This window comes from Dendrobates tinctorius, unplaced genomic scaffold (assembly GCF_039654945.1).
Source record: "Dendrobates tinctorius isolate UK_male_01 unplaced genomic scaffold, ASM3965494v1 ptg000041l, whole genome shotgun sequence".
Taxonomy (NCBI): Eukaryota; Metazoa; Chordata; class Amphibia; order Anura; family Dendrobatidae; genus Dendrobates; species Dendrobates tinctorius.
This window is the reverse complement of record NW_027361709.1, coordinates 594,983-622,760: the sequence shown is the minus strand read 5'-3', so window position 1 is coordinate 622,760 and position 27,778 is coordinate 594,983. Positions and strand designations below refer to the sequence as shown.

General features: G+C 44.2%; 1 protein-coding gene across 1 annotated transcript; it reads right to left on the bottom strand.

The window, feature by feature from the left end:
* Window positions 1-1,939: 1,939 nt before the first annotated feature.
* Window positions 1,940-27,439, bottom strand: LOC141088878 (protein SSUH2 homolog). The gene is made up of 13 exons (XM_073575109.1): window positions 25,992-27,439; window positions 25,808-25,874; window positions 25,582-25,635; window positions 25,412-25,454; window positions 22,648-22,777; window positions 19,364-19,424; window positions 17,827-17,951; window positions 15,450-15,512; window positions 11,520-11,602; window positions 10,445-10,537; window positions 4,603-4,714; window positions 2,709-2,816; window positions 1,940-2,525 (listed from the first exon to the last, which is right to left on the bottom strand). The coding sequence occupies exons 2-13, from the start codon at window positions 25,851-25,853 to the stop codon at window positions 2,382-2,384; spliced, it is 1,062 nt and encodes a 353-aa protein (XP_073431210.1). The 5' UTR covers window positions 25,854-25,874; window positions 25,992-27,439; the 3' UTR covers window positions 1,940-2,381.
* Between the last annotated feature and the right edge of the window lie 339 nt (window positions 27,440-27,778).

Genomic DNA, 27,778 nt, shown 5'->3' with positions numbered 1-27,778 from the left:
AGGGCTAAACCGCAGGTCAGATTTTCCCAAATTCGCGCGGAAAAATCCGCAGCACCGAAAACTACGTGTGCACATAGCCTAATACTAAGTGACCGTGTAGGACCGTCCTGGTTGGGTGCACCTTGTCGTGGTGGGGTGGCTTTTACGCTTTGTGAAACCCCCTTTGTTATTTCAATGCACTTTACTCACAGCAGGACAATCGCCCTTTTCTTAGGGTTTTCTTACTACTCCTATTACAACGACGACATCGGCTGATAGTGAAATAGGAGATTCTGAAACGTTCTAACAGACTCGTGTTTCAGTTCCATCCTCATCCTTTCTCTACTTGCTGTCAATAATTGGAATCATTCTTTGTCTACTTGTAGCGAAAACCTTTCCTGACCTGATACTTCTCCCAGCTGAGGGTTTGTTACAGTTGTCTCCAGTCCTGACCATCCCCTGTGAGCTGAACACACTAGAAGCAGAAATCTCTCCTGTATCCTGATAGTTACAATGTATCAGAGCTGTAAAATGTAGGGATCTGCGTTCAGGCTGTCTAGACTGGACACAACTGAAACAGACCCTCAGCTGCGAGAAGTGTTAGGTCAGATCAAGGGTTTTATTTGGAGACAGTAACAGAGATCTTGATAATGGTGAGGAATAGAACGCATAGATTGTGGATGAGAAAGTTTTCAAACTTTTTTTTTTATATATAATTTATGTTTTAGTAAATGTTGAACAAGTTGATAAAACGTTTATTCACATGTAAAGATCCATGGAATAAATGGCGCTATAAAAATGAATAGTAATAAATATGGAAATCAATTTCTGTAACACTGATCAGAGAAAATATGACAATCATTATTATTAATTCCATGGTGCTGTACATGAGAAGGGGGTTACATACAAAGTCATAGATATCGTTAACAGTAGACAAATTTACACTGACAGACTGGTGCAGAGGGGAGAGGACCCGGTCCTTACAGGTTCTTCTCCATATTCTGACCATCAGCTACACAGACACTCCGAGCACCGGGAATCGCTGTGATTGCCTTATAGTAAGTAAATTAAGACATTATTTATATCCCCCATGGGCCAAATCTGACGACCTCAATCTAGTCACAGGACTGCGGCGCCACCTTGTGGCTGATTTCAGTTCCTGCAGACTTTCTTTTTTTTTATATAGCGCCATTAATTCCGCAGCGCTTTACAGACATTATTGGCACTGTCCCCGATGGGGCTCACAATCTAAATTCCCTATCAGTATGTCTTTAGAATGTGGGAGGAAACCGGAGAACCCGGAGGAAACCCACGCAAACACAGGGAGAACATACAAACTCCTTGCAGATGTTGCCCTTGGTGGGATTTGAACCCAGGACCCCACTGGGCCACCGTGCCGCCACTTCCTTCTGAATGAACGATCTGGTGACCTAGAAATGATGGGATTGCCTTTTATGTATCTAGGCATGACTGCACCTAATGTATAATATACCCCTTACCTGTCAGAGCGGGGAATAACTAAATTAAAATGTATTTTCTTTGAAAGCGGAGATCCTGCAGCAGAGTATATGGTTTTATTTCATCATTAGTCTCCAGATCTGATAGGATAAGACGGTGTAAACAGTACCGTGGAAAAGGAAACACATTCTTGATAAAGGTTACGTTATAATGTAGCTAGTCCCCCCAATCAGTGAATATATTCTTTATCTAGTGGCCTCTGTTGGAGCTTTTCAGTCCTCAGTCAGTGATTTGGGTTCTTACTGCTCATCTGTAGTGTGACGCTGACTACAGGGGGCTCCTAGAATTGGGACGGAGACGGTTTCATTCCTGACAGAAGTTTTACAACTTGTACTAAAACATTCTGCACTTTATTGGGGACGGCTTCCCTCTCTGGTTGTGGGGTCAGATCCGGGGGGATTATTTCTGGAAAGTGTCTATAGATCTGCAAATCACACTCAAATATCGATTAAACATTTCCCTTTTATTACTGGTCGCTTACGTCATGTTCTTATCTATATTTCATGATACATTAAACACAATTACCGGATAATAAACTGTTTAAAGGGCAATGCCACCCAAAAACAAGAATAAGGTTCCTGGTTGCTGCACCAAGAAAAGCGCAGGAAAATAACCCTTTCCTCTCCACCTTGCCATGGCAGATATGATCGTAGGGTCCTAAGATTTCAGCAGGACGTCTCTGGATCTGACCAGAAGATAAAGTGTGAAAATGTAATTCCTGAATGTGAGATTTGTAGTTCTAGGGGGATTTCCCCTTTAATAGGAGGAAATATGGAATGCACCAGAACAGGCTTATAATGCACCCAAAGTCCAGCGCACATCAGGATGACGACCTCCCAGCATCCTACCGGTTCTGCAGATTTCGGCGGCTTTTCCTGCTCCGGTCACATGATTGCGCAGCAGCAGCATTTTTGGGGGTAGTTGTCGCAGTAAGCTTTATTCTCCTCTCCATAGACGAAGTATTCGCCTTGTTTCCCTCCCCAGGTATAATGGACTTTGGAGAGAGGCAGAGACTCAACTTGTTGCATCTAAAAGGATGAACGAGAATTAGAGGCGGCGAGAAGACTCCTCTACTGGACGCCATCTCCGCAGTCCTCCATCACACACATCATTCATAGACAACATGGCGGGAGATCCCCGAGCTCTGAACAGGCTCTTCCTGACATGGGAATTTGATTTTTGTCATTATTTGAGTCCATTTTCCCATTTACCTGTCTGACGATCCTGCTATTCTCCGGCAGCTCGACGGCGTGCTGCTCGAGGCTCTCCTGAGACGCTTCATTAATAGACTGATCATGGAAGGTGGTAAGTGGCTCAACCTACAGGAAAAAAGATTTCACAGCTGTGAGGTTCATTTCTCAGCGACGTCAAACTGACGTGCACAGGGGACAAAATAAAAAGCTTGATATTTATTAAAACAAAAAGTCTAAAATTGAGGACGTTTTTCCTTATCGTCAAAAATAGCAATGAACATTTTCATATGGAAACAAACATAACAGGGTCGCCCCAGGAACAAAGAACATTCTGATTAATAGATGTTAGAGTAAAATATTGGAATAATGTAATATTTTCTATAAGTGCAGTATAAAGCATACGGGACAATGGCCTAATCTAAATGCGTGTTAACAAAGGATAAAAAAAAACTTTGAATAATACAGATAATCAAGTGTTATGCAAACAAAAGTGCCCCAAACCCACCCGGTAAAGAACAGCATGATTCTCCAATTCCCACACAGCCATCCATACAGTACAATGGGCCCCACATAAAGAGCCCTGTATAGTGCTTCATACAGTATAATGGGCCCCACATAATGCTCCATACAGTATAATAACCTCATATAGTGCTCCATACAGTATAATGGCCCCCAGCCTCGGACTGGAGCACCTTGGCCCCACCAGAGGAAATTATTCTTGGAGCCCACTTTGCAGCTACATAGAAATAAATACAAGACCACCAATTGTGCGGTAAAACGCGCTAATATCAGGGTATAATACAAGGTGGTACACGTCTTAATTATGTAGCAGGGGTTGGGGTAGCCTCCCTCATAGAATATAAAGCAGCCCCCTCACATAGTATAATGCAGCCATCTCATAGAATATAATGCTGCTCCCCTCATAGGGTATAAAGCTGACCCCTCATAGGGTATAATGCTATATATAGATATAGATAGATAGATACAGTATAATGGCCCCACATAGTGCTCCATACAGTGTACAGTTATAAACTAACCCCGGAGGAAGCTGGTGGAGAAATGCGCATCGGGGTGAGGGGATGCCATGGGAACTGGTCTTGCAACATCACCACCCAGGTAGCTATCATTCATGCTTTGTTATTTCTAGCTTTGACAAATAGGATTATTTAGCGGCCATTGCCGCACTCACCTATATATGCATGCAGTTTGGATATTCCTCTTGTCATATCATCTCTATCCTATGTTGCCTCCGTACCACCAGTGAGTAGTAATTTGGGCATTGCGGTTAGTTTATAAGGAAGAAAGCCATCTCCCTGCATTGATCCTTTGAGTCATAGAATCCTTCCATTATCCTCCTCAGATACATTTATGTTTTGACAGTTTCTGCCCCTCTTGTTGTCCATAGTCCTCTACGGTATTACTGCTATCTACATCATGTGCTTTTTTTTATACCTTATGTTTTAATTAATTATAATAACATTTAAATATTTTAACTTCATTTGTGGATCTCTTCCGTTTCCCCATATTTATACCTATGGGTTCGTTGTTATATGTGAAAAAAAGTCAGAAAAATTGCTAAAAAAACAAAAACTAAAAAACTAGGAAAACATTTATAAAAAATGCATTAGACAACCGGCCAGACAGACAGCATTTCCTTAACCCTGAAAAACTCTAATTTTTGACCGCCTGAAATTAAATGTCATGTGAACAGAGCCTTAGATGCAGCAGAGCTGAGTTGCTGGTCTGTCTGACTATAAATGACGGAATCCTCCTGGGTAACAGCGCAGGTTGTCACCACCTGTAACCCGTCCGCTCTCTGTGTGAGACCCCCTGCTGATAACTGCTTCTCTGCCCAGTAGGGGGCAGCACATCTCTGATCTCTCTCATCTTGCTCCTATAAAATATGTCTCACCAGGTTATCCTCATCCAAGATGACAACTTCTCCCGACACTTTACAGAAGCGGTCCGCAGGGAATTCTGCTGCGTTATCCATGACATGAACAAAACAAGGCTCCAGGTTTATCCTGGAGGAAGAAAGAACAGCGATGGTTACATTGTATTACTTGATTTGTCATCTTGTAAAAACATTAGGACAAATTCATCCAACTCCGTCTTTAAGGAGGTGGAAACATTGTTGCCACATCCGTACTAGATGCTGAACCATTCCCATGTTCAGTCTGTTCCTGACCGTGGACTGTGGTCAGGGGAGTTACGGCCGGAGAATCGCCAGTGTTATATTTTAGGTTTAATCTATGCTTCAGTGAAAAACTGATTGTGCCCTGGTCAGTATGGCTGGCAGAAGTGGGAAGTCTCCACCATCAGTGATGGTTTGGGGAGCCGTGTCATCTGCTGGTGTAGGTCCACTGTGTTTTATCAAGACCAAAGTCAGCGCCGCCGTCTACCAGGACATTCTAGAGCTCTTCATGCTTCCCTCTGCCGACAAGCTTTATGGAGATGGAAATGTCATTCTCCAGCAGGACTTGGCCCCTGTCCACACTGCCAAAAGTACCAACACCTGGTGTAAGAACAACAGTATCACTGGGCTTGATTGGCATCAAACTCGCCTGACCTTAACCCCATAGAGAATCTATGGAGTATTGTCAGGAGGAAGACGAGAGACACCAGACCCAACAATGCAGACGAGCTGAAGGCTGCTATCAAAGCATCCTGGGCTTCCATAACCCCTCAGCAGTGCCACAGGCTGATCGCCTCCATGCCACGCCGCATTGATGCAGTAATTGATGCAAAAGGAGCCCCGACCAAGTACTGAGTGCATTTACTGATCATACATTTCAGTAGGACAACATTTCAGATTTTACAATCATTTTTCAAGCCGGTGTTATAAAGTATTCTAATTTACTGAGATAATGACTTTTGGGTTTTCATTGGTTGTAAGCCATAAAAATCATCATTAAGGCCTGTTTCACACTTGCTTTTTTTTGCAGCGCGTTTTTCCCGCAAAAAAACGCATTGAAAAACGCATACAAAAGCATACAACTGCTGCGTTTTTTTCAAGCATTTTTATGAGCATGCATGAAAAAAACGCAGCGTTTTTATGCGTTTTTAGTGCGTTTTTACCGCGTTTGCGTTTTTTTCCAACATTAGGTGGCCCCTCACACTAACCCAAACCATGACTTTACTAACCCTAACCCTGACCCTAACCCTAACCCTTAACCAAACCATACTTAACCCTAAGGCCTCTTTCACACTTCCGTTTTTTACAATCAGTCACAATCCGCCAGGTTTTGAAAAAAAACGGATCCTCAAATTTTTTTTGAGGATCCGTTTTTTTCCCATTGACTTGCATTAATGGCGGATTGTGACGGATTGCTGTCCGTTGCATCCGTTTTTTGTGAGGATCCGCCAAAAGTTGCTGTCCGTCACCATCCTCAAAAATTTCAAAACGGAGCTTGTAACGTTTTTTTCTCTGGCGGATCCTGCAAACACTGATTTAACCCGAATTTCTTTCTGGGTGCCGGACAAAAAAAAAAAAAAATTCTCTCTCTCTCTCTCTCTCTCTCTCTCTCTCTCTCTCTCTCTCTCTCTCTCTCTCCTTCCCGGCCAGCGATTCCTTTAAATTTCTTCATTTTCAGGATCCGTCTAAAAACGGATCCTGTGCCATCCGTTCACATCAGTTGCGAACGGATCCGCTTGTCCGCCTTTTTGGCGGATTATAACTGATGCAAAAAACTGAAGTGTGAAAGAGGCCTTACCCTGACCCTTAACCAAACCATACTTAACCCTAACCCAAACCCTAACTAACCTTAACCCTGACCCTAACCCTTAACCAAACCATACTTAACCCTAACCCTGACCCTAACCCTTAACCAAACCATACTTAACCCTAACCCTGACCCTAACCCTTAACCAAACCATACTTAACCTTAACCCTAACCCTGACCCTAACCCTGACCCTAACCCTTAACCAAACCATACTTAACCCTGACCCTAACCCTTAACCAAACCATACTTAACCCTAACCCAAACCCTAACTAACCTTAACCCTAACCCTGACCCTAACCCTTAACCAAACCATACTTAACCCTAACCCTGACCCTAACCCTTAACCAAACCATACTTAACCTTAACCCTGACCCTGACCCTAACCCTTAACCAAACCATACTTAACCCTAACCCTGACCCTAACCCTTAACCAAACCATACTTAACCCTAACCCTGACCCTAACCCTTAACCAAACCATACTTAACCCTGACCCTAACCCTAACCCTAAACCCCCTTAACTAACCCTAACTTTACCCAAACCCCTAAATTCCATTGTCTAAACTAATGGTAAAAAAAAAACGCATGTGCAAAAAAACGCATACATAAGCATGCCAATGCGCACATATGCTCACCATAGACTTATAATGGGTGTCTTGCTGTAAAAAAACGCATTGCGCGCGCATGCGTTTTTTTGAGGCAAATCGGACGCACAAAAAATGCAACAAGTTGCATTTTGTGCGCCCGAGCGCATACCGCAAAAAAACGCATGCGCGGTAAAACGCGTACAAACGCATGTGTATGCGCACATAAGCGCATCCCATGCAAAGTATAGGAAAAAAAAACGCATGCGCTATTTAGCGCTAAATTACCGCGAAAAAAAACGCAAATGTGAAACCAGCCTAACAGAAATAAACCCGTGACATAGATCACTCTGTGTGTAATGACTCTATAAAATATATGAGTGTGGCGCCCCTGAGGGATCGGTCGCCACAGAGGTACTGCACCTCCTCCTGAGGTGTAGTATCCCTCTCCTCAGGTAAGATGGTAACACCTGACCAAACTCCAGCACCTGCACCCAGCACAGATGCCTTAGAACAGCAGAGCACCCTTTATGGCAGCTGCTTTGGTTCATGAAGGGTGCTGGGAGGTGGGTGGAGATTAGAGTGCACTTAGAGGGGAAAGCTGACAGGAAGTTAGGTCAGATCCCCAGAGGGGGAGGAAGAGAGCAGTCCCCTAGAGGGGGAAGTGGAGGAAAGACATAGATGCAGCAGCCTCCTGTGAGCTGGTGCTGCAGGCAAGGAAAGAGAAAGAAATATCAGTTCTTCAGAAGATAGATAGAAAAAAATGTAACGTGAGGAGGAGAGAGTTGGGGACTGTGGCTAGAGCAGAGCACTTCCCTAAGTTTAACGCGCCAAAGGTCAGGCGCCGGTATCCAAGGCTGTGTTTGATACTAATGATCCTACAGTAGAAACCGGAGGAATAGAAGTTGTGACCACTTTATTCCCACCTAAGACTCGACGACACAGCAGCAATGGGTGTGAGCCGGGACATGATTGTAACGAGTCCCCGAAGTAGGCTACAGCTGCCGGTCATGCGAGTGGAGTTCTGAGTAACAGCAATAAAGAGGAACTTGAGTGTAATTCATAGCTACAAGTACTTCAGATTAGCCTTAAAAAGGAGACGTTCAGAAAAGGCACACGGGAGGGAGTGCTGGAAGGGTTAATCCATCTGCCTGGGAGTTGGCTGAGCCCCTGACCTGGAGGACACAGCACTGAAGCGGGCACCTGTCTGTGCCAGAAACGTGAGTAAGGCTGTGTGCCCACGTTGTGTTTTTTTAAGCGTTTGTGCCGGATCAGACGCTGCAGAAACACTTAAAAGAAGCTACCTATTAAATTTAACGCATTTTTGGCATTTTGTGCCAATGCATGCGTTTTTCATAGAATCATAGAATCGTAGATTTGGAAGGGACCTCCTGGGCCATCTGGTCCAACCCCCTGCTCAAAGCAGGATTCGCTAAATCATCCCAAGCGAATCCTGCTTTGAGCAGGGGGTTGGACCAGATGGCCCAGGAGGTCCCTTCCAACTCTACGATTCTATGATTCTATGAAAAACGCATGCATTGGCACAAAATGCCAAAAATGCGTTAAATTTAATAGGTAGCTTCTTTTAAGTGTTTCTGCAGCGTCTGATCCGGCACAAACGCTTAAAAAAACACAACGTGGGCACACAGCCTTACTCACGTTTTTAAACACTCAGGAAGCGCTTAGCGGGTAAAAACGCAGCATGCTCATTAATTTCCGCATTGCTGAGCGTTTTTAGCCTTTTCCAATGTTCCCAGAAAACGCGCGAAAAAAACTCGTCAAACGCGCGTTTTTTTTGTGCAAAAAACGCGCAAGAAACGCACGGAAATAAACTGTGCGTTTTCTGGGAAGGAGATCAGTTTCCTGAGTGTTTAAAAACGCTAACGTGGGCACATAGCCTAAAGCATTGGAACTGCATTCAGCTGTGTCATTGCCTCCTTCCTGCGCCAACCTACTCAGCACTGCTACATCTCTGTGCCTAACACTACACCATCTATCTCAACATCTACTACTGCTGCCCTGGGACTACAGCTCTGCCTGTGGAGAGCTATTACACCTCTGCTGCACCACATCATCTGTACCCCCTTCTGACCAGATACCACAGGTGGCGTCACAAACTATCTACATATAAACATTGCTCAATCCCACCTATTTTACATGGACACCCAGGGCCAAGGACCGGGTCACTGCCACCGCGACACTTCCCCATTGAGACACCGGCCCGGTCCCAAGTAAAGTGAGAGATCCCCACTAGCCCTGGCGGTGATCCATCAGATTGACATTTTGTATTGAAGAACTGAAAGAAATTCACTTTTTGATGTTATTTTAATTTTGTGAGAAGCGCCTGTATTAGGAGAATGGTTCACCGACCGATCTATAGCTATGTTGTCAAAAAGGTAGAATTAGACCCAATGAGTGATATATCTCCTAATATCATTCCAGCTGTGGTTATTACTGGTTGTTGCTGTCCTAACATCAGGTACAAGTATTAGTATATTTGTCTCCAATTACATATCCCCTATTAGGGCTCCTCATTTAATTGACTCCTATATCTCTGTCACCTATTGGCATTCAGGACTATAGATTCATCCTATATCTTTTGCATTGTGTGTCCGCGGACCATCACATTTTGCTTATCTAGACCGTAACAAACATTTGCTTTTGAAACATGTAACCAGCAACATGTTTCACCATTCTTGGCATCTTCAGGGGAACGAGGCTAAATTAGATGATCACTATAGAAGCTGTACTTATGGTTTATTTGCCATTGGCAATTTGTTAACAGGTTCTAAGAACCCTACGCTGATTCTTTCTGAACAAGTTATGGTGTGATTTTCATATTGCCCACACCTGTTACTTGCCACAGGTAAGTGTGTACGAGCATCACATGCTCAAAACCAAGTTGTTTGCTCATAATTTTGGAGAGGTGTCAACAATTTTGTCTGGCCCATTTTTGGTGTTTTTTTCTGTGAACTTTTGTCCAATTTGGCTTTTTTTTCTCAGTTTTTATTTTGTATTGTTCCAATACACACAAAGGGAATAAACGAGAGTATAACAAAACATGTGTAACTGCAATAATTATCTGGGAGAAATACTTCATTCTCTGGAACAATTTGAAGAGCGCAAACACTTTTGGCCATAACTATATTTTTATTCTTAGGGGCCCCAATTAAAACTTGTGCTACGTCCCTGTGATTCCTATTATTATTATTATTATTTATTTATATAGCGCCATTGATTCCATGGTGCTGTACATGAGAAGGGGTTACATACAAATTACAGATATCACTTAAAGTAAACTAACAATCACAGACTGATACAGAGGGGAGAGGACCCTGCCCTTGGGGGCTTACATTCTACAGGATGGTGGGAAAGGAGACAGTAGTTTGGGGGGTTCCTATTTAGGCCCCTGACCGTGGAGTTCCTACACATAGTCCTCGTGTTCTCACCATTTTACTTTCATCTCCAAGAAGGTGATCACTTTCCCTTGCCCTGAGCAGTTGGAGCACTTTATTTTTCCCTGGGCTGTACACGTAAAGCATCTGTAGAGGGAGAAAGCTGGCGTTAGGTTGGTGACAGTATGGCAATGTTACAGGTGCATGAACATCGATCATCCAGGATCACCTTATACACCGTCACCGGACAAATAGTGCTGCCCCCATCAAAGTGTGCAAACTAGGAAAATACCCCGCCAGCAGGTGAAGGGGCTAAATTGTGGGGGACATATGTAGAAAGGGCGTATCGGAGGCACCAAGACTAAATACTTACAGACTTGCTACATTGATTTTTAAAATGTTGAAAGCAGGGTAATTTTCAGAAGAGTAGACTGAGCTGCAGTGTAAAGCACAGGGGACAGAGCACTTGTCTGAGTTATACGCTGGCTACTGGCTGGCGCCCTTAGTCATGTACTCCTCAAATCTGGCCTTTATGGAAGAATGGCCAGAAGAAAGACATTTTGGAAAGACATAAGAAGTCACATTAGCAGTTTGCAAAAAAGTCAAAAGACTGCAGCAGTGATTGCAGCGACAGGTGGTCCTACAAAGTACTGACTCAGGGGATGAATACTAACGCACTTCACAGTGCTCAGATTTATATTTCTAAAATAATTAGATAACTTTGTATCATTTCTTTTTCAAATACTTCATCCTTTGTGTTTGTATAACAGAAAATTGCAATAAAAGTTTGTGAGTGTAACGGGAAAAAATGTTGAAAAGTTCAAGGAGTATGAAGACTTTTTCAAGGCGCTGTACATGTGGTCCTGTTCTTTCTGTGCCCGATGAGTCGCTCCTCCTACCTGTCCTATGTATACCGGGACTTGTGTGATCTGTTATCTGATTTGTTACAATAGTTTCATCTTACAATGTTAATTGTTTCAGGAAAGAAAATTGTCACTGGAGAGACAAATATGTAAAACACAAAACAAGAAAACAGCGAGAGCGTAGAAAGTTGTGGAAGTAACTAATCACTTAGTGAAGCGCCAGTCACCGGATGATGAGGATATAATGAGAACAGACGGAGACTCACATCGTTTCCCCACGTCCACCGCAGGAGTAGCACATGTTGCCTTGGAAGGTTTCACCAGTCCCGAAGCATGCCATGCAATCTCTCTGTGTGCAAAACATTGAGGAGAACGGTTGGATCACAGACACATTGTACGGAAAATGATTCCTTTGTTTTTTTTCAAACGTGACGCAGTTGGTTTGTTGTCTGGGTCTCCAGATCACCACCGATCGCCCTGTGTAAAAGGTGAGCTGCGGTATTTTTGTGTGCGGTCAGTGGTGTTCTGCCCGTAGGCGGAGAGTATGCAGCAGCTATGGGGCCTGAGAGCAAAGGTGGATGCAGAGGGGAGTGACAGCAGCTCCCTTACTGCCCAGACCCCCATCCATATTCTGCTGTTGAATAGAATTGTGTAGCAGGGTGGCTTGCGGCCTGTGCTGGAGATGGGGTGCGGGCGCTCTCTGGTGGTGCCGCACCCCATCTCCAGCACAGGCCACAAAACACCGGCTTTCCTGCCAGCTGCCCGCCGCCGCCAGGACACCCCGCCGCTGGACCCCCCCACCGCCGCTGCTGGCCACGCCGCCGGACCCGCCGCTGCCAACGAGGGGGGTATGACACACACGTATTCACACACACACACGTTCTCACATCTCCAGCACAGGCCGCAAACCACCCTCTTTCCTGCCGGCTGTGACTGCACGGAGGTGGGTGGGCAGGCAGCTGCGGGACACACACACCCGTACTCATCTAAGGGAGTGACGCACCGAAGGAGCTTAGGGGGAGTTGCCTTCCTAGGTCCATGCCCTGAACCATCGAGCAGGGCATTAGGTTCCCCGGGGGATGCTTTAGGAGACTGCGCGAGTACCAGGAACAGGAAGAGGGCAGGACGGAGAGCGGTAGAATTGGGCGCGCTTTCAGCAGAGCAGCGCAGGGACGGGAGCAGAGAGGACGCTGACAGAGGAGAGGACAGGAGACAGGCGCAGCGACTGAGCACTGAGGGACCGCAGACACAGGCGGTGAGCACTGAGTACGAGAAGCCTGTCACTGCACCGCCTGGAGGGCTGGTCGCTCCCCTCCTGTTAGAGACTTTCTCACACCGACAGACTGTGCGCCCTGACGAGACGCTCCCCTAGAGTGAGGCGCTGCTTCATCCTGAGACGCTTCCCTGTGACCAAGGAACATACGGTAACGTGACACTGACCTGCCAAAAGAGACTGTCCCAGGCAGGGCCCCTGGTGAGGGAACGCCGCTGCCGCAGCAGAGGGAAGGACCCTGCATACAGGGGGATACCGCCATCCGCATACCCCTTGAGCTCTCACGTTAACCCCCCATACGCCAGTTGGACTATACCTAGGACCCCAGAGACAGACGACATCAAGCACCCCTGGTGCCTGGGTGCCTATGTGGGAGAAGAGTGATCTCTACAGGCAAGATCTCCAGGAACTGATGAGTTTCATCCCAATAAGAGAAGAACTGCCTGTTGTTTTACACTTCTGTTATTTCGTCAGTCTCTGATATCACCTGTTACAGCATTTACTCTGTTACATTATATGTTCACCAGATATTCTCCCTGTAAATAAAACTCCCCTTTTACTGCTGGTCTGCCTGCTCCGTGGTGACATATATTCCTCCTGCACGTTATTACATTCACACACACACTTCCCTCCCGATGCGATAGCGTGGGGCACAGTTTTCTAATGGATGAGATCACTAAGGGGATTTATTGTGGCCACCATTACTGTATAAGTGCTGTAATACACGTCCCTCGCCCCGTTTTCATAAGTTGGGAGGTTTGATCACAAGTACGCTCCTGAATATTTTTTGGGGGAGTAAGGAACGGGGCCGAGTTAGGACTCTTGTTATGAGCCTCTGTGATTTTTATATACAGGCCTGTGTACGATGTACGGACCCATAAACTTCTCCAGATCTTATCCACTGATAGTATCATGTGAAAGGATTAGATACACAGCTCAGCAGTCAGTATCACACAGGAGAGGATTAGATACACGGCTCAGCAGTCAGTATCACACAGGAGAGGAATAGATACACGGCTCAGCAGTCAGTATCACACAGGAGAGGATTAGATACACGGCTCAGCAGTCAGTACCATACAGGAGAGGATTAGATACACGGCTCAGCAGTCAGTATCACACAGGAGAGGATTAGATACACGGCTCAGCAGTCAGTATCACACAGGAGAGGATTAGATACACGGCTCAGCAGTCAGTATCATACAGGAGAGGATTAGATACACGGCTCAGCAGTCAGTATCACACAGGAGAGGATTAGATACACGGCTCAGCAGTCAGTATCACACAGGAGAGGATTAGATACACGGCTCAGCAGTCAGTATCACACTGGAGAGGATTAGATACATGGCTCAGCAGACAGTATCACACAGGATAAGATTAGATACACGGCTCAGCGGACAGTATCACACAGGATAGGATTAGATACATGGCTCAGCCGTCAGTATCACACAGGATAGGATTAGATACACGGCTCAGCAGTCAGTATCACACAGGATAGGATTAGATACATGGCTCAGCAGTCAGTATCACAGGATAGGATTAGATGCATGGCTCAGCACACAGGATAGTATTAGATACACGGCTCAGCAGACAGTATCACATAGGATAGGATTAGATACACGGCTCAGCAGTCAGTATCACACAGGATAGGATTAGATACACGGCTCAGCAGTCAGTATCACACAGGATAGGATTAGATACACGGCTCAGCAGTCAGTATCACACAGGATAGTATTAGATACACGGCTCAGCAGACAGTATCACACAGGATAGGATTAGATACACGGCTCAGCAGTCAGTATCACACAGGATAGGATTAGATACACGGCTCAGCAGTCAGTATCATACAGGATAGTATTAGATACACGGCTCAGAAGACAGTATCACACAGGATAGCATTAGATACACGGCTCAGCGGACAGTATTACACAGGATAGGATTAGATACACGGCTCAGCAGTCAGTATCACACAGGATAGGATTAGATACACGGCTCAACAGTCAGTATCACACAGGATAGTATTAGATACACGGCTCAGCAGACAGTATCACACAGGATAGGATTAGATACACGGCTCAGCAGTCAGTATCACACAGGATAGGATTAGCTACACGGCTCAGCAGTCAGTATCACACAGGATAGTATTAGATACACGGCTCAGGAGACAGTATCACACAGGATAACATTAGATACACGGCTCAGCAGTCAGTATCACACAGGATAGAATTAGATACACGGCTCAGCAGTCAGTATCACACAGGATGGGATTAGATACACGGCTCAGCAGACAGTATCACACAGGATGGGATTAGATACATGGCTCAACAGACAGTATCACACAGGAGAGATTAGATACACGGCTCAGCAGTCAGTATCACACAGGATAGGATTAGATACACGGCTCAGCAGTCAGTATCACACAGGATAGGATTAGATACACGGCTCAACAGTCAGTATCACACAGGATAGGATTAGATACACGGCTCAGCAGTCAGTATCACACAGGATAGGATTAGATACACGGCTCAACAGTCAGTATCACACAGGATAGTATTAGATACACGGCTCAGCAGACAGTATCACACAGGATAGGATTAGATACACGGCTCAGCAGTCAGTATCACACAGGATAGCAATAGATACACGGCTCAGCAGTCAGTATCACACAGGATAGAATTAGATACACGGCTCAGCAGTCAGCATCACACAGGATGGGATTAGATACACGGCTCAGCAGACAGTATCACACAGGATGGGATTAGATACATGGCTCAACAGACAGTATCACACAGGAGAGATTAGATACACGGCTCAGCAGTCAGTATCACACAGGATAGGATTAGATACACCGGTCACAGACTATGAAATTGCATCTGCGGATACTTGTATCTTCTTTCTCTGCGCCATACTATATTCTGCTACTTACCTTTTTCTTTCCATCACAGGACGGACAGACTTTCTTTCCATCTCCGCCACAGTCCGAGCAATTCTGCAGAGAAACAAATGGTGGGAATCAGACCTCATCCTCGGCTGCCAGCCATGAGACACAGCCGGCACGTATCGCTTTATATCGCTCAGTGCTTCTCCCCACTCACAGGGAATAGCGCTGCTATCAATCACTGCAGATACACAGATACAAATTGGCAAAAGTGCCATGATCAATTATTTGGGGGAACATATAAAGCATCTACAGCAGTTTTTGTGTCTAAAACTTAAAATCTTTGTTGCATGCCGTCTTTGTGCAAAGAAAACAAAATCCATATTATTTTGTGATTATCCGGGTGAGCAGGTAATAACCAGGTGTATGAATGACCGACCCGATTCATTAGGACTGACGTTGTGCACGGAGTCTTAATGAGGGGTCTTCTGCAGTGAGAAGGGTCTAAATCATTATGAGCCGCATGCCAAATAATGAATTTTTCAGGTGCCATTCCTTGTCTCACCCCAATTCCACCTACATTGGGGAAAGTTAGCCAGGACTGGCGAAAAACCACCAAAAGTAACAATGTTTTTGTACAGGATCGAATTGTGCATAAAAATTGTGATAATTCAAGGTATTTTTATTTACACCAGAATTCTGGAATGAACCCCTCAATGAATTAGGCAGGACTTATTTTTAAAAGTTACAAAAAAAGTTGCAATTCTCACTCTAGTGGTGGCATAAACTCTGGAGAACCATCTCCAGACAGAAGTCTACATGTATATTCACAGCTGAGCCAAATTTCCTGTGAGAGACATAAATCTGGTTCACGTTACAGCAATGGAGCCTCCGGACACAATGTCTAATGTCAAAATCCTCAGTGCAGCCCATCTCTGCAGATTAACCGCGGGCGCACAGGAGAATCCACAAGTCCACAATAAATGAAAAAACTCTGTAAAGTTAAACAATAAAAAAAGCCTGGAGACACTTGCTTCTGCAAATGATTAATTTTCTCATTTTAATGTTTTCAGACCTGTGCGATGTGGAAATGACCAAAAGGCAAAACCTTTATTGTCTATACTTAATACAAAAGAATAGTGCTCTGACTGTTAACGCGATTAGGTATGGCTAACTAATGGCATACAAACTCTCAGCGGTATTGATTCCTGTGAAGAATATGGGGGATATAATTTCATGCCAATCGACTGTATTATATCCAGCCCGAGATTACAGACCTCTTTCAAAGTGTGAAGCTGAGACAGGACACCTGGCTCTGCAGGTGGTCCAGCTCCAAAAGCTCTAAGTGTAAAAACTCACATCACCAGCAGCCACGGCCCTTCTGGCATGAGGAGACCCTCCTGGGAGCCCAAGCTGCCTAACTGCTTCAAGGATTCCCCCCAGACATATGGGAGCCGTAATTTCATAAGGAATTATGGAGTTACTGTATGTCTTAGCCGGTTACTAGAGTTGAGATGACATTCATCCACTCAATGCTGACTTTTATTCCCCATTGACTTGCATTGGGGTTGGGTTTCGGACGAAACTCCAACTTTTTTTGCCCTAGTTGGACCAGTTTCATCTGAAACAAATTTTGTTTCATGAAACTCGATCCGGCCAAAGTCGCTCAACTCTAGTTGTGGGTGTTGTGCCACATCAGTAACTGCGTGGGCCACATCCTCTCATTCCCTGTGCCTCTCTGGGCCAGAATGAACAGAAGGTATCTGTAAAACTGTACCAAGCTGACCTTACGTGTCCCCAGGGGGTACAGAACAGCACAATGGTGCAAGTGAGGAGATCGTACAGCGTGATCCCTGCGATGTAACAGTGATGTCAGGTGGGGTGGTGAGGTGCGGGCTCATCACAATTCCTATTTAAATAAATCCCAGTAGAATAGTATTATTGTTTGCTGTTGCTATACTGTGCCGCTGCAGTCCTGCACTATATGGAATGAATGTCTATATAAGAATACTCTCACACACACTAGCTCTAAAAATTGTCAGCTATTAGCCTCCCCAACATGTTTCACCACACTGGAATCTTCAGGGGAATGAGGCTTATAATGAGCCTATCGACATAGTCAAAGTAATGATGAATCACAACCAACCACTGTCCGTCCATATTATGTGCATCTATTACACATGATGGCATTGTAAGACTCCATCGCTAGTAGATACCATTAATGAAGGTTCATAAGTGCCTGAGCTCCACCTTGTGGTGACCAAAAAAAGCGACCGAACTCAAGTAACTCCGTGTCTATGAAGGGAATTTAGAGCACTGTTCTCAAAAACTGAAACTGCCTGGAGATATTCTACAGAAGTGTCTACAATAACAAAGAATTTATACTGAAAAGACATTGATGCAGAAGCTGCAACGGTTTCTTTACCTTCACCTCTGATGTATGAGGGACTGTCACATAGCACTTATTTTCCTTAAACCACTCCGGACAGTTCACCTGTATATTCCATCGTCCAGGAGACGGTCCGTTGAAAGAACCATCCACTTCTTCCCCTATGGATGGATCACACGGAAATTATTAGTTGTTGTAGTGGATAAGAGTGGCCATTTACTTGAAGGCATCCTAATTTTACACGGCAGCATATTTATAAGCAACAATACATGGGTAAATGTCATCTTTCCCTTCTTTAAACTTCTTCAGAAAACATGGTTGTGGGGGTTAATGCCACTAAGGCAGTCATTAATCGTCTTCTGCAAATGCCATTTTACCATGGAATAAACTCCTCCAATATACATGGGTGAATGTCATTGTAAAATTAATTAATCTCCACCAATATACACAAGTGAATGTTATTGTAATATTAATTAAACTCCCCCAATATACATGGGTGAATGTCATTGTAATATTAATTAAACTCCTCCAGTATACATGGGTGAATGTCATTGTAATATTAATTAAACTCCTCCAATATGCATGGGTGAATGTTAATGTAATATTAAATTCTCCCAATATACATGGGTGAATGTCTTTGTAATATTAATTAAACTCCTTCAGAATACATGGGTGAATGTCATTGTAATATTAATTAAACTCCTCCAGTATACATGGGTGAATGTCTTTGTAATATTAATTAAACTCCTTCAGAATACATGGGTGAATGTCATTGTAATATTAATTAAACTCCTCCAGTATACATGGGTGAATGTCATTGTAATATTAATTAAACTCCTCCAATATGCACGGGTGAATGTTAATGTAATATTAAATTCTCCCAATATACATGGGTGAATGTCTTTGTAATATTAATTAAACTCCTTCAGAATACATGGGTGAATGTCATTGTAATATTAATTAAACTCCTCCAGTATACATGGGTGAATGTTATTGTAATATTAATTAAACTCCTCCAGTATACATGGGTGAATGTTATTGTAATATTAATTAAACTCCTCCAGTATACATGGGTGAATGACTTCAGAGTCAAATATTTTTAAAACTGAAACTTGCATAGTGTGCAATAAAGGTTGAGTTCCTCCTGTAAACATTAATATTATTTAATCTCCAGTATATGTGGATGAATGTCTTAACAATCATAAATTCCATAAGTATATAAATGTGGATGCCACGCTGCTAGATATGTAACTCATTAAGTATTTTTAGGTCGTTGTGATTACAGGTTGTTAATTTAATAATTTTATGTTTGTTAAAATATAACCCTGGTTTACTATATGCACATCTATAAACATATTACACACACATACATTCCAAGAGACGGAATAAAGGGCACGTGTGCAATGGTGCAGAAAGCTAATAATTCTCTTAGTATAAGAAATGTAACTATGGAGGGATCTGGAAGCTTCGACTGAGCCCACAAACCTGTGGGGTCCCAGAAGACACGGGCCTTAATTAATGAAGACACTAATAGTGTAAATGAGATGTAATGGCCTCTCTGCCTGTTCCTTACCGTAATATGCATTTGTCTTCCAATAAGTTGTCCGCTCTTCAATGAACGAATACAAGGAATACTGCGGTAGAAAAAAGTGAATCAGTAATTTCCAAACTATGTGCAGATTTGTTTATTTTTCACCAAGTTCCATCATTTTCTGCAGATTTGGTCTCCTGGTTGTCTGATTTTGTCTTCTTATATTTTGTCTTGTTACTTGCCTGCCTCCCAGCCACCTTTTTATTGGAATTTTGGTGTAAGCTTATCTTTCTTTTTAGGATGGAGATTTGTTGCGCACCCCTTCCTAAAGGTATGTTCACATGTTTTTAAATTAATTAGCGCCAAAATTCACAAGGAAAAGCACTTCACATATTCTGAGTGAGTTTCCAAGTCATTTCAATAGGGAAATGCGCCCAGAGAGGACGGGGAAAAAGAAGCAATTTTTGAGCTGTTTCAAAAATAAAAAAGCAGGACAGAGTGCTACCGAGAACGATGATTTTGAAGCCCGCAAAAAAAAAAAAAATCATTGCACCCACAAAACAAACTTTTCACACTTTCCTTGTTTGGTTGATGATTGCTGGTCTGATATTCGGGAATAATTCTTTTTCCCCAGTTATCTGAGAACAGCATTATATTCCTGTAAGCACGCCTGTATGTGAGGAGTCTGGGGAATTGGTAATAATTCATAAGTTGACAAAACCTTTTTTAAAATGCCATTCAAAAGGGGATTTAACCCCCCTATAGACATTAGATAAGTGTTGGCTGGCAGGTATCTCCTCTCGCCGAGAGGTGGGAGGGACTTTGGGCGTGTGGAGCTGTGAATATTAATTTCTCTTCAATAACGGGCACAGTGTAATGCTGGCTTCTTGCAGCCGCCGGGCTATCACGTGCTCTATATTAAAGAGAAAGAATATTTACTGCTCCCCAGACCCATGGGAGTGGAGAGCAGTGAATATTTATTCTCTTTAGTAGTGGGCACACATGATTGCCCAGTCGCTGCAATAAACCGGCTGCTGCAGCTAACACGTGTGCCTGCTATTAAAGAAGATGAATATTCACTGCTCCACACGCCCATAGACCCGGACGTGGGGAGCAGTGATTATTCTGGCAGCTGTCCTCGGCTTGTAAGCAGCGCATGACATCACTGCCATACACTGCTTACAAGCATAAATCAGCTGCTGGCATCAGAACAGGACACTGCGAGGGAGCACAGGGAAGGTAAGTAGAATGGTTTATGTCTTTTTTTATGGTTTTCTGATGGGGGCCATTCATACCAGGATGAGGATGGGTGCTATGTATACCAGGATGGGGATGGGGGCATACATACTAGGATAGGGATGACCTGTATACCAGGATGGGGATGAGGGGGTCATGGAGGAGAGATCTACCAGGATGAGGAATATATATACCAGGATAGAAGACATATACACCAGGATGAGGAACATATACCAGGATGGGGGACATATATGCCAGGAAGGGCCCAGGACGATAAACATGTATACCAGGATAGGCCCAAGTGCGAGAAACAGGTATACCAGTATGGGGGACATGTATACCAGGCTGGAGGACATATATACCAGGATGGGCCCAGGATGGAGGACATGTATACCATGATAGTGGACATGTATACCAGGATGAGGAATATGTATATCAGGATGGACCCAGAATGAGGGACATATATACCAGGATGTGGAACATATACCAGGATGGGGACATATATACCAAGATGAGCCCAGGATGGGGGACATGTACACCAGGATGGGAACGTATAAAGCAGGATGGGCCCGGGATGAGGGACATGTATATTAGGATGGGGACACATATACCAGGATGGGCCTAGGATGAAGAAAATACATACCATGATGGGGGACATATATACCAGGATAAGGAACATATACCAGGATGGGGACATACATGCCAGGATGGGACCAGGATGAGGAACATGTATACCAGAATGGGGGAACATGTATACCATGCTGGAAGACATACCGTATATATTAGGAAGGACCCAGGATGGAGGACATGTATACCAGGATGAGGAACATATATACCAGCATGAAGGACATATATACCAGGATGGGCCCAGGATGGAGGACATGTATACCAGTATGGGGGACATACTGTATATACCAGGATGTGAGAAATATATAACAGGTTGGGGACATATAAACCAGGTAGGGCCCCAGTATGGGGTACATGTATACCAAGATGGGGGACATATATACTAGAATGGGGGACATTTATACCAGGATGGGCCCAGGATGGGGGGACATATATTCCAGGATGGGAGACATATATACCGGGATGGGCCCACTGTGGAGCACATAAATACCAGGAAGGTGCCCAGGATGTGGGACATATATATCTGGAAGGGGCCCAGGATGGGGGACGTTACTACATAATGGGGAAAGGGAGTGGCATCACGTATGTCCTTATAGGATTTAGAACACTACAAGGGCCAGTGTTGGACTGGGGTGCCAAGGGCCCAACAGTAACGGTGACTCTGGAGCCCACTGTTCTGTTACATGTACATACAGTACTACCTTACCCTCCTTCACAAATTTGCCTTTGCTTCTATATAACAACAAACTGGGCAGAATATTAAATGAAGGATGAGATGCCGTCATTGTCTGTACAGAGTAAATCGAGATAATTGTGTCAACTATTGGTTTTATACAGAATATACCATAAAAAAGAAAAAAGGAGTGCAATACATATAATAAAGTGCACGACAATGTGATAAAGTGAAAATAGTATTTATTAATTATAAATAAATGCGTACAAAAATTTATTAAAAAGGGATCCCTTTTGATAAAGCTAAGGGCGAAACGCGCGTCAAGGGTGACACGTGGCTCCAGAGCAACCAGGCACCATACTATATGGGTAAGCTTTAAAAAAGCTGTGACTTTATTTGGCTCTTTTTTGGGTTTTTATTGCCAGTATTTTGTTTGGAGTTTACATTTACTTTATCCGTTAGGACTATTTTTGGGCACGTATTATTTATTCACTAGGTTTATTATTGACTGAACATAGGTGTTATTTTGCCCATAGTTGCATTTGGAAATCTGTGGAATGGTTTTATACAGAGTTGGGCGCCTTCTGAGGCCTACCGGGGGATTCACCTGCTCTCCTGTGGGCCAGTCCGAGCCTGACAAGGGTCCATACATCTGACCAAGATGAAGGGAGGAGGACCCAGGTCCAAATTTTGCACTGGAGCCCATCGGACTGTAGTTATGCCACTGTGTATAGTTATTTACTACAGCGGGGGAAGAAAGTCATAGCGTGTGGAATAATGGCGGTCATACCCTGTAGGCCGTAAAGCCCTCCATCTTGTCAATGGTCATCTCTTCCGCTGGGGTAGAACTGTAACAACAATGTTTGTTGGCCAATTCCAGGAAGGCTTGTCTCGCGTCTTCTTCTGAAATGGATGCAGGTCTGCACGGAAAGTTTCAAAAACAATACAACTAAGTACAAACTTTGACTATAAATTGCTGCATCTAATCCGATCTGTCTGCTGAGATGCTTTATCTGTAAGATGGCAGGGAATGGTGCAGGAACACGAGCAAAAGCTGAGCGGTTACAATATACAACGTTTGAGACTAGAAATTAGAGAGACCCTGTCATCGGGATTTCATACCCCAAACTAATGGCCGGTGTATGAAGACGCTCTTATGTTGTGGCTTCACTGTCCTTGTACAAGTCTGTTTTACAGAAATCCATAGTTGAAATTGTATGCGAACGAGTCGCCAGTGCAGTGGCGGATACCGAGGACAGGTGCTTAAAGAACCAATGGTGGAATTGTGCATGACATCTCTACATTGTGGAGCCATTCATAGCACAGAGCAGAGAGCTGGTGGGACCAGGTGAGGTGAAGTGGACGGGCACTGTGCATGCATCATACTGTATGGGGGATCCGTGAGGCATCATCATGTGTGCGGGGGACTGTGTGGTCATTATACTGTGTGGGGGACACTATAGGTCATCATACTGTGTGGGGACACTGTGGGGCATTATACTGTGTGGGGGCACTGTGGGGCATTATACTGTGTGGGGACACTGTGGGGCATTATACTGTGTGGGGGCACTGTGGGGCATTATACTGTGTGGGGGACACTATGGGGGATCATACTGTGTGGGGACACTGTGGGGCATTATACTGTATGGGGTTCACTGTGGGGCATTATACTGTGTGGGAGCACTGTGGGGCATTATACTGTGAGGGGGACACTGTGGGGCATTATACTGTGAGGGGGACACTGTGGGGCATTATACTGTGTGGGGACACTGTGGGTCATTATACTGTGGGGGGGACACTGTGGGGCATCATACTTTGTGGTGGCATTGTGGGGCATCATACTTTGTGGGGACACTGTGGGGCATTATACTGTGAGGGGGACACTGTGGGGCATCATACTGTATGGGGTTCACTGTGGGGCATTATACTGTGTGGGGACACTGTGGGGCATTATACTGTGTGGGGGACACTGTGGGGCATCATACTTTGTGGGGGCATTGTGGGGCATCATACTTTGTGGGGACACTGTGGGGCATTATACTGTGTGGGGGACACTGTGGGGCATCATACTGTATGGGGTTCACTGTGGGGCATTATACTGTGTGGGGGCACTGTGGGGCATTATACTGTGAGGGGGACACTGTGGCATTATACTGTGTGGGGGACACTGTGGGGCATCATACTGTGTGGGGGACACTGTGGGGCATCATACTTTGTGGGGGCATTGTGGGGCATCATACTTTGTGGGGACACTGTGGGGAATTATACTGTGAGGGGGACACTGTGGGGCATTATACTGTGTGGGGGACACTGTGGGGCATCATACTGTGTGGGGACACTGTGGGGCATTATACTGTGTGGGGACACTGTGGGGCATTATACTGTGTGGGGACACTGTGGGGCATTATACTGTGTGGGGGACACTGTGGGGCATTATACAGTGTGGGAGGACACTGTGGGGCATTATACTGTGTGGGGGACACTGTGGGGCATTATACTGTGTGGGGGCACTGTGGGGCATTATACTGTGAGGGGACACTGGGGCATTATACTGTGTGGGGGACACTGTGGGGCATCATACTGTGTGGGGACACTGGGGCATCATACTGTGTGGGGACACTGTGGGGCATTATACTGTGTGTGGGGACACTGTGGGGCATTATACTGTGTGGGGGACACTGTGGGGCATTATACTGTGTGGGGGACACTGTGGGGCATCATACTTTGTGGGGGCATTGTGGGGCATTATACTTTGTAGGGGACACTGTGAGGCATTATACTGTGAGGGGGCACTGTGGGTCACCACACTGTGTGGGGACACATAATGTTTGTGGGGGGCAACATGGAGGAATCATGATATGGGGATGTCATGTGCGTTAGGGGCTGTTGGTGGCATCATACTGTGTGGGGGGGCATCACAGGGACATCATATTGCTTGGGGGACATACTGGGATATCAAACGGTATGGGAACACTAACAGGCTTCACTAGGGGTGCACATTATATGTGGCTGCACTGGGTGGACGCTTTGCAGTAAAATAAATTGCTGTGGTGCACTGAGCACCCGCAGGGTGTCCCTCCTTCCCTGGGAGGTAGAGGTATACATAAGGCATCATTGTGTGTAGAGGTCCTCAATGATATCTCTCTAGTGATGCTGTAAAAAGGACGGACACTTAAAGGGGATTTTACCCACTAACAAAATGTGTGAGGTATCCATGGAATAGGTGATATGTGTGTGATTGCTGGCGTCCAACTGACCCAGAGATGAGGATGTGAGCGTCCTGTGTGAATGGAGCTCTATTCCCTGTCAATGCCGGAGGTAATGTCCATAACTAAGGGGGTGAATCCTGCGGTAATCAATTAACCAGCAAATAATAATGTAAAACAAGGAATTTGCATCTGGTTGTATATTTACTGCCAAGTTGATAAGATCAGGAAAGTAGGTGAAGTTTGTGACGCTTTATCCTAGTCAAATTATTAGTGTTAAAATGAATAATTACTGTAATTAGTGACATTGGAAGCGTTCCAAACCGGGAAATAGTCATATAGACTTACTGTGCGGTAATGTCTTCTTCTGTGGGAGACTCAAAGGTTTCATCTGTTAACAAGAAAAATTGATGTACACCAAGGCAATAAACAGATAAATAGATAATAGATAGATAATAGATAGATGATAGATAGATAATAGATAGATGATAGATATATAGGATAATTAAATTCTTCACTATTTGGTGAATCTGATGACTCTTCCTCATATCCGGAGTTATATTCGCGGCCATCTAGGAGAAATAATCCACCGAAGAATGATTTCCATTGAAGAAATAATCTTTGCATAAATAATTATCAATCATATGGACTACAAATAAATACTATATAAGTATATTATATTATCATAGAAAATGTCCGCTGCAGATCAAAAACTTCCAGAAACTATAGAGAAGCAGCTGATACCGTTATTTGCAGCAGATACATCTTCATCACTGGCTCTCTGGTCCATGGGGAAGGTTGTCAGATGACCCTGTAAGTTGTCAGAAATATTACATGTAAATATGTCATTGGGAGCAAATGGAGAAGGATGAGAGTCTGTGGAAAGCTCCAGCACACTGTGACACCATCCATATACCAGGTTACTCACCTGCTGCTCTCTGCGGAGGGGATGACTGGCGGAGGATTGATAGCAGCAGCTTCAGGTTATTGCTCTCCAATCTAATACTCAAAGTTTTAGAGCAATAAATGTAATCCTGTCTCCATAGCGGATCATATATACAAGGCGCTCACTGCACAGAAAGTAAATGATTGTTTCAGTCCAGTCAGGACATTTATGGAGAGAGGATTTTCAAGGGAATCACTGGGTGTCATAATATTTCCTGTTTGCAGATATCTTGGGGTATATTCCCATGGTCAGGAAACGTTGCAGGTTGGACGCTACGCATAGTATAGTATAATGCATTCCCCATAGTCCTCCCTATAGCATAATGCACTCCACATAGTCCTCCATATAGTATAATTCACTCCCCATAGTCCTTCCTATAGTATAATGCACTCCCCATAGTCCTCCATATAGTATAATGCACTCCCTATAGTATAATGCACTCTCCATAGTCCTCCATATAGTATAATTCACTCCCCATAGTCCTTCCTATAGTATAATGCCCTCTCCATAGTCCTCCATATAATATAATGCATTCCTTACAGTCCTCCATATAGTATAATGCACTTCCCATAGTCCTCCATATAGTGTAATGCACTCCCCATAGTCCTCCCTATAGTATAATGCACTCTCCATAGTCCTCCATGTAGTATAATGCACTCCTTACAGTCCTCCATATAGTGTAATGCACTTCCCTTAGTCCTCCATATAGTATAATGCACTCCCCATAGTCTTCCGTCTAGTATAATGAACTCCCATAGTCCTCCATATAGTATAGTGCACTTCCCATAGTCCTTCATATAGTATAATGCACTCCCTATAGTCCTCCATATAGTATAATCTACTCCATAGTCCTCCATATAGTATAATCTACTCCATAGTCCTCCATATAGTATAATGCACTCCCCATAGTCCTTCCTATAGTATAATGCACTCTCCATAGTCCTCCATATAATATAATGCATTCCTTACAGTCCTCCATATAATATAATGCATTCCTTACTGTCCTCCATATAGTATAATGCACTTCCCATGTCCTCCATATAGTGTAATGCACTCCCCATAGTCCTCCCTATAGTATAATGCACTCTCCATAGTCCTCCATATAATGCACTCCTTACAGTCCTCCATATAGTGTAATGCACTTCCCATAGTCCTCCATATAATATAATGCACTCTCTATAGTCCTCCATATAATATAATCCACTCTCTATAGTCCTCCATATAGTATAATGCACTCCCCATAGTATTCCACATAGTATAATGCACTCCCCATAGTCATCCATATAGTATGATGTACTGCCCATAGTCCTGTCCTTAATAAAGTATAATGCACCCCATCATTCTTCCAAAAGTATAATGCACTCCCCATAGTCCTCCCTATAGTATAATGCACTCCCTATAGTCGGCTCAGTTCAAGTGTATAGATTGAGGCCTTGTCCACTGTCCGGGTGTATGTATAATGCATTCATACTGTCCAGTCCTGGGTCTGACACCAGCGAATCCCTGCAGCACACAGTGCGTGCACTGGGGGGATTCATAAGTCTGCAGTCACACAGCGTGACTGCAGAGTGCAGACTTATCGGTTTTGACCGAACAACCCCTTTAAATTTCTTTCAGATAGCTGTACTCTCAGAATAGTCACCTAGTTTTCAGGCTAGCACATAAAGCTTCTCTGATTCTGACCTACATCAGCCGCTTGGGTGATTTCCTTTGTCATCACTGACTCCATTCTAATGCATTATTCCTGTATTAGAAAGTTATTCCTGACC

What these genes read in the sequence shown, in the direction of transcription:
- LOC141088878 (XM_073575109.1), bottom strand. Translation starts at nt 25,853, where the DNA reads ATGGACCAGAGAGCCAGTGATGAAGATGTATCTGCTGCAAATAACG. An exon ending in GGTGGACGTGGGGAAACGAT is followed by an intron (nt 10,538 to 11,519) that starts GTGAGTCTCCGT and finishes CTCCCTCTACAG; the next exon opens with ATGCTTTACGTGTACAGCCC. An exon ending in TCTTGGATGAGGATAACCTG is followed by an intron (nt 2,817 to 4,602) that starts GTGAGACATATT and finishes TTTTTCCTGTAG; the next exon opens with GTTGAGCCACTTACCACCTT.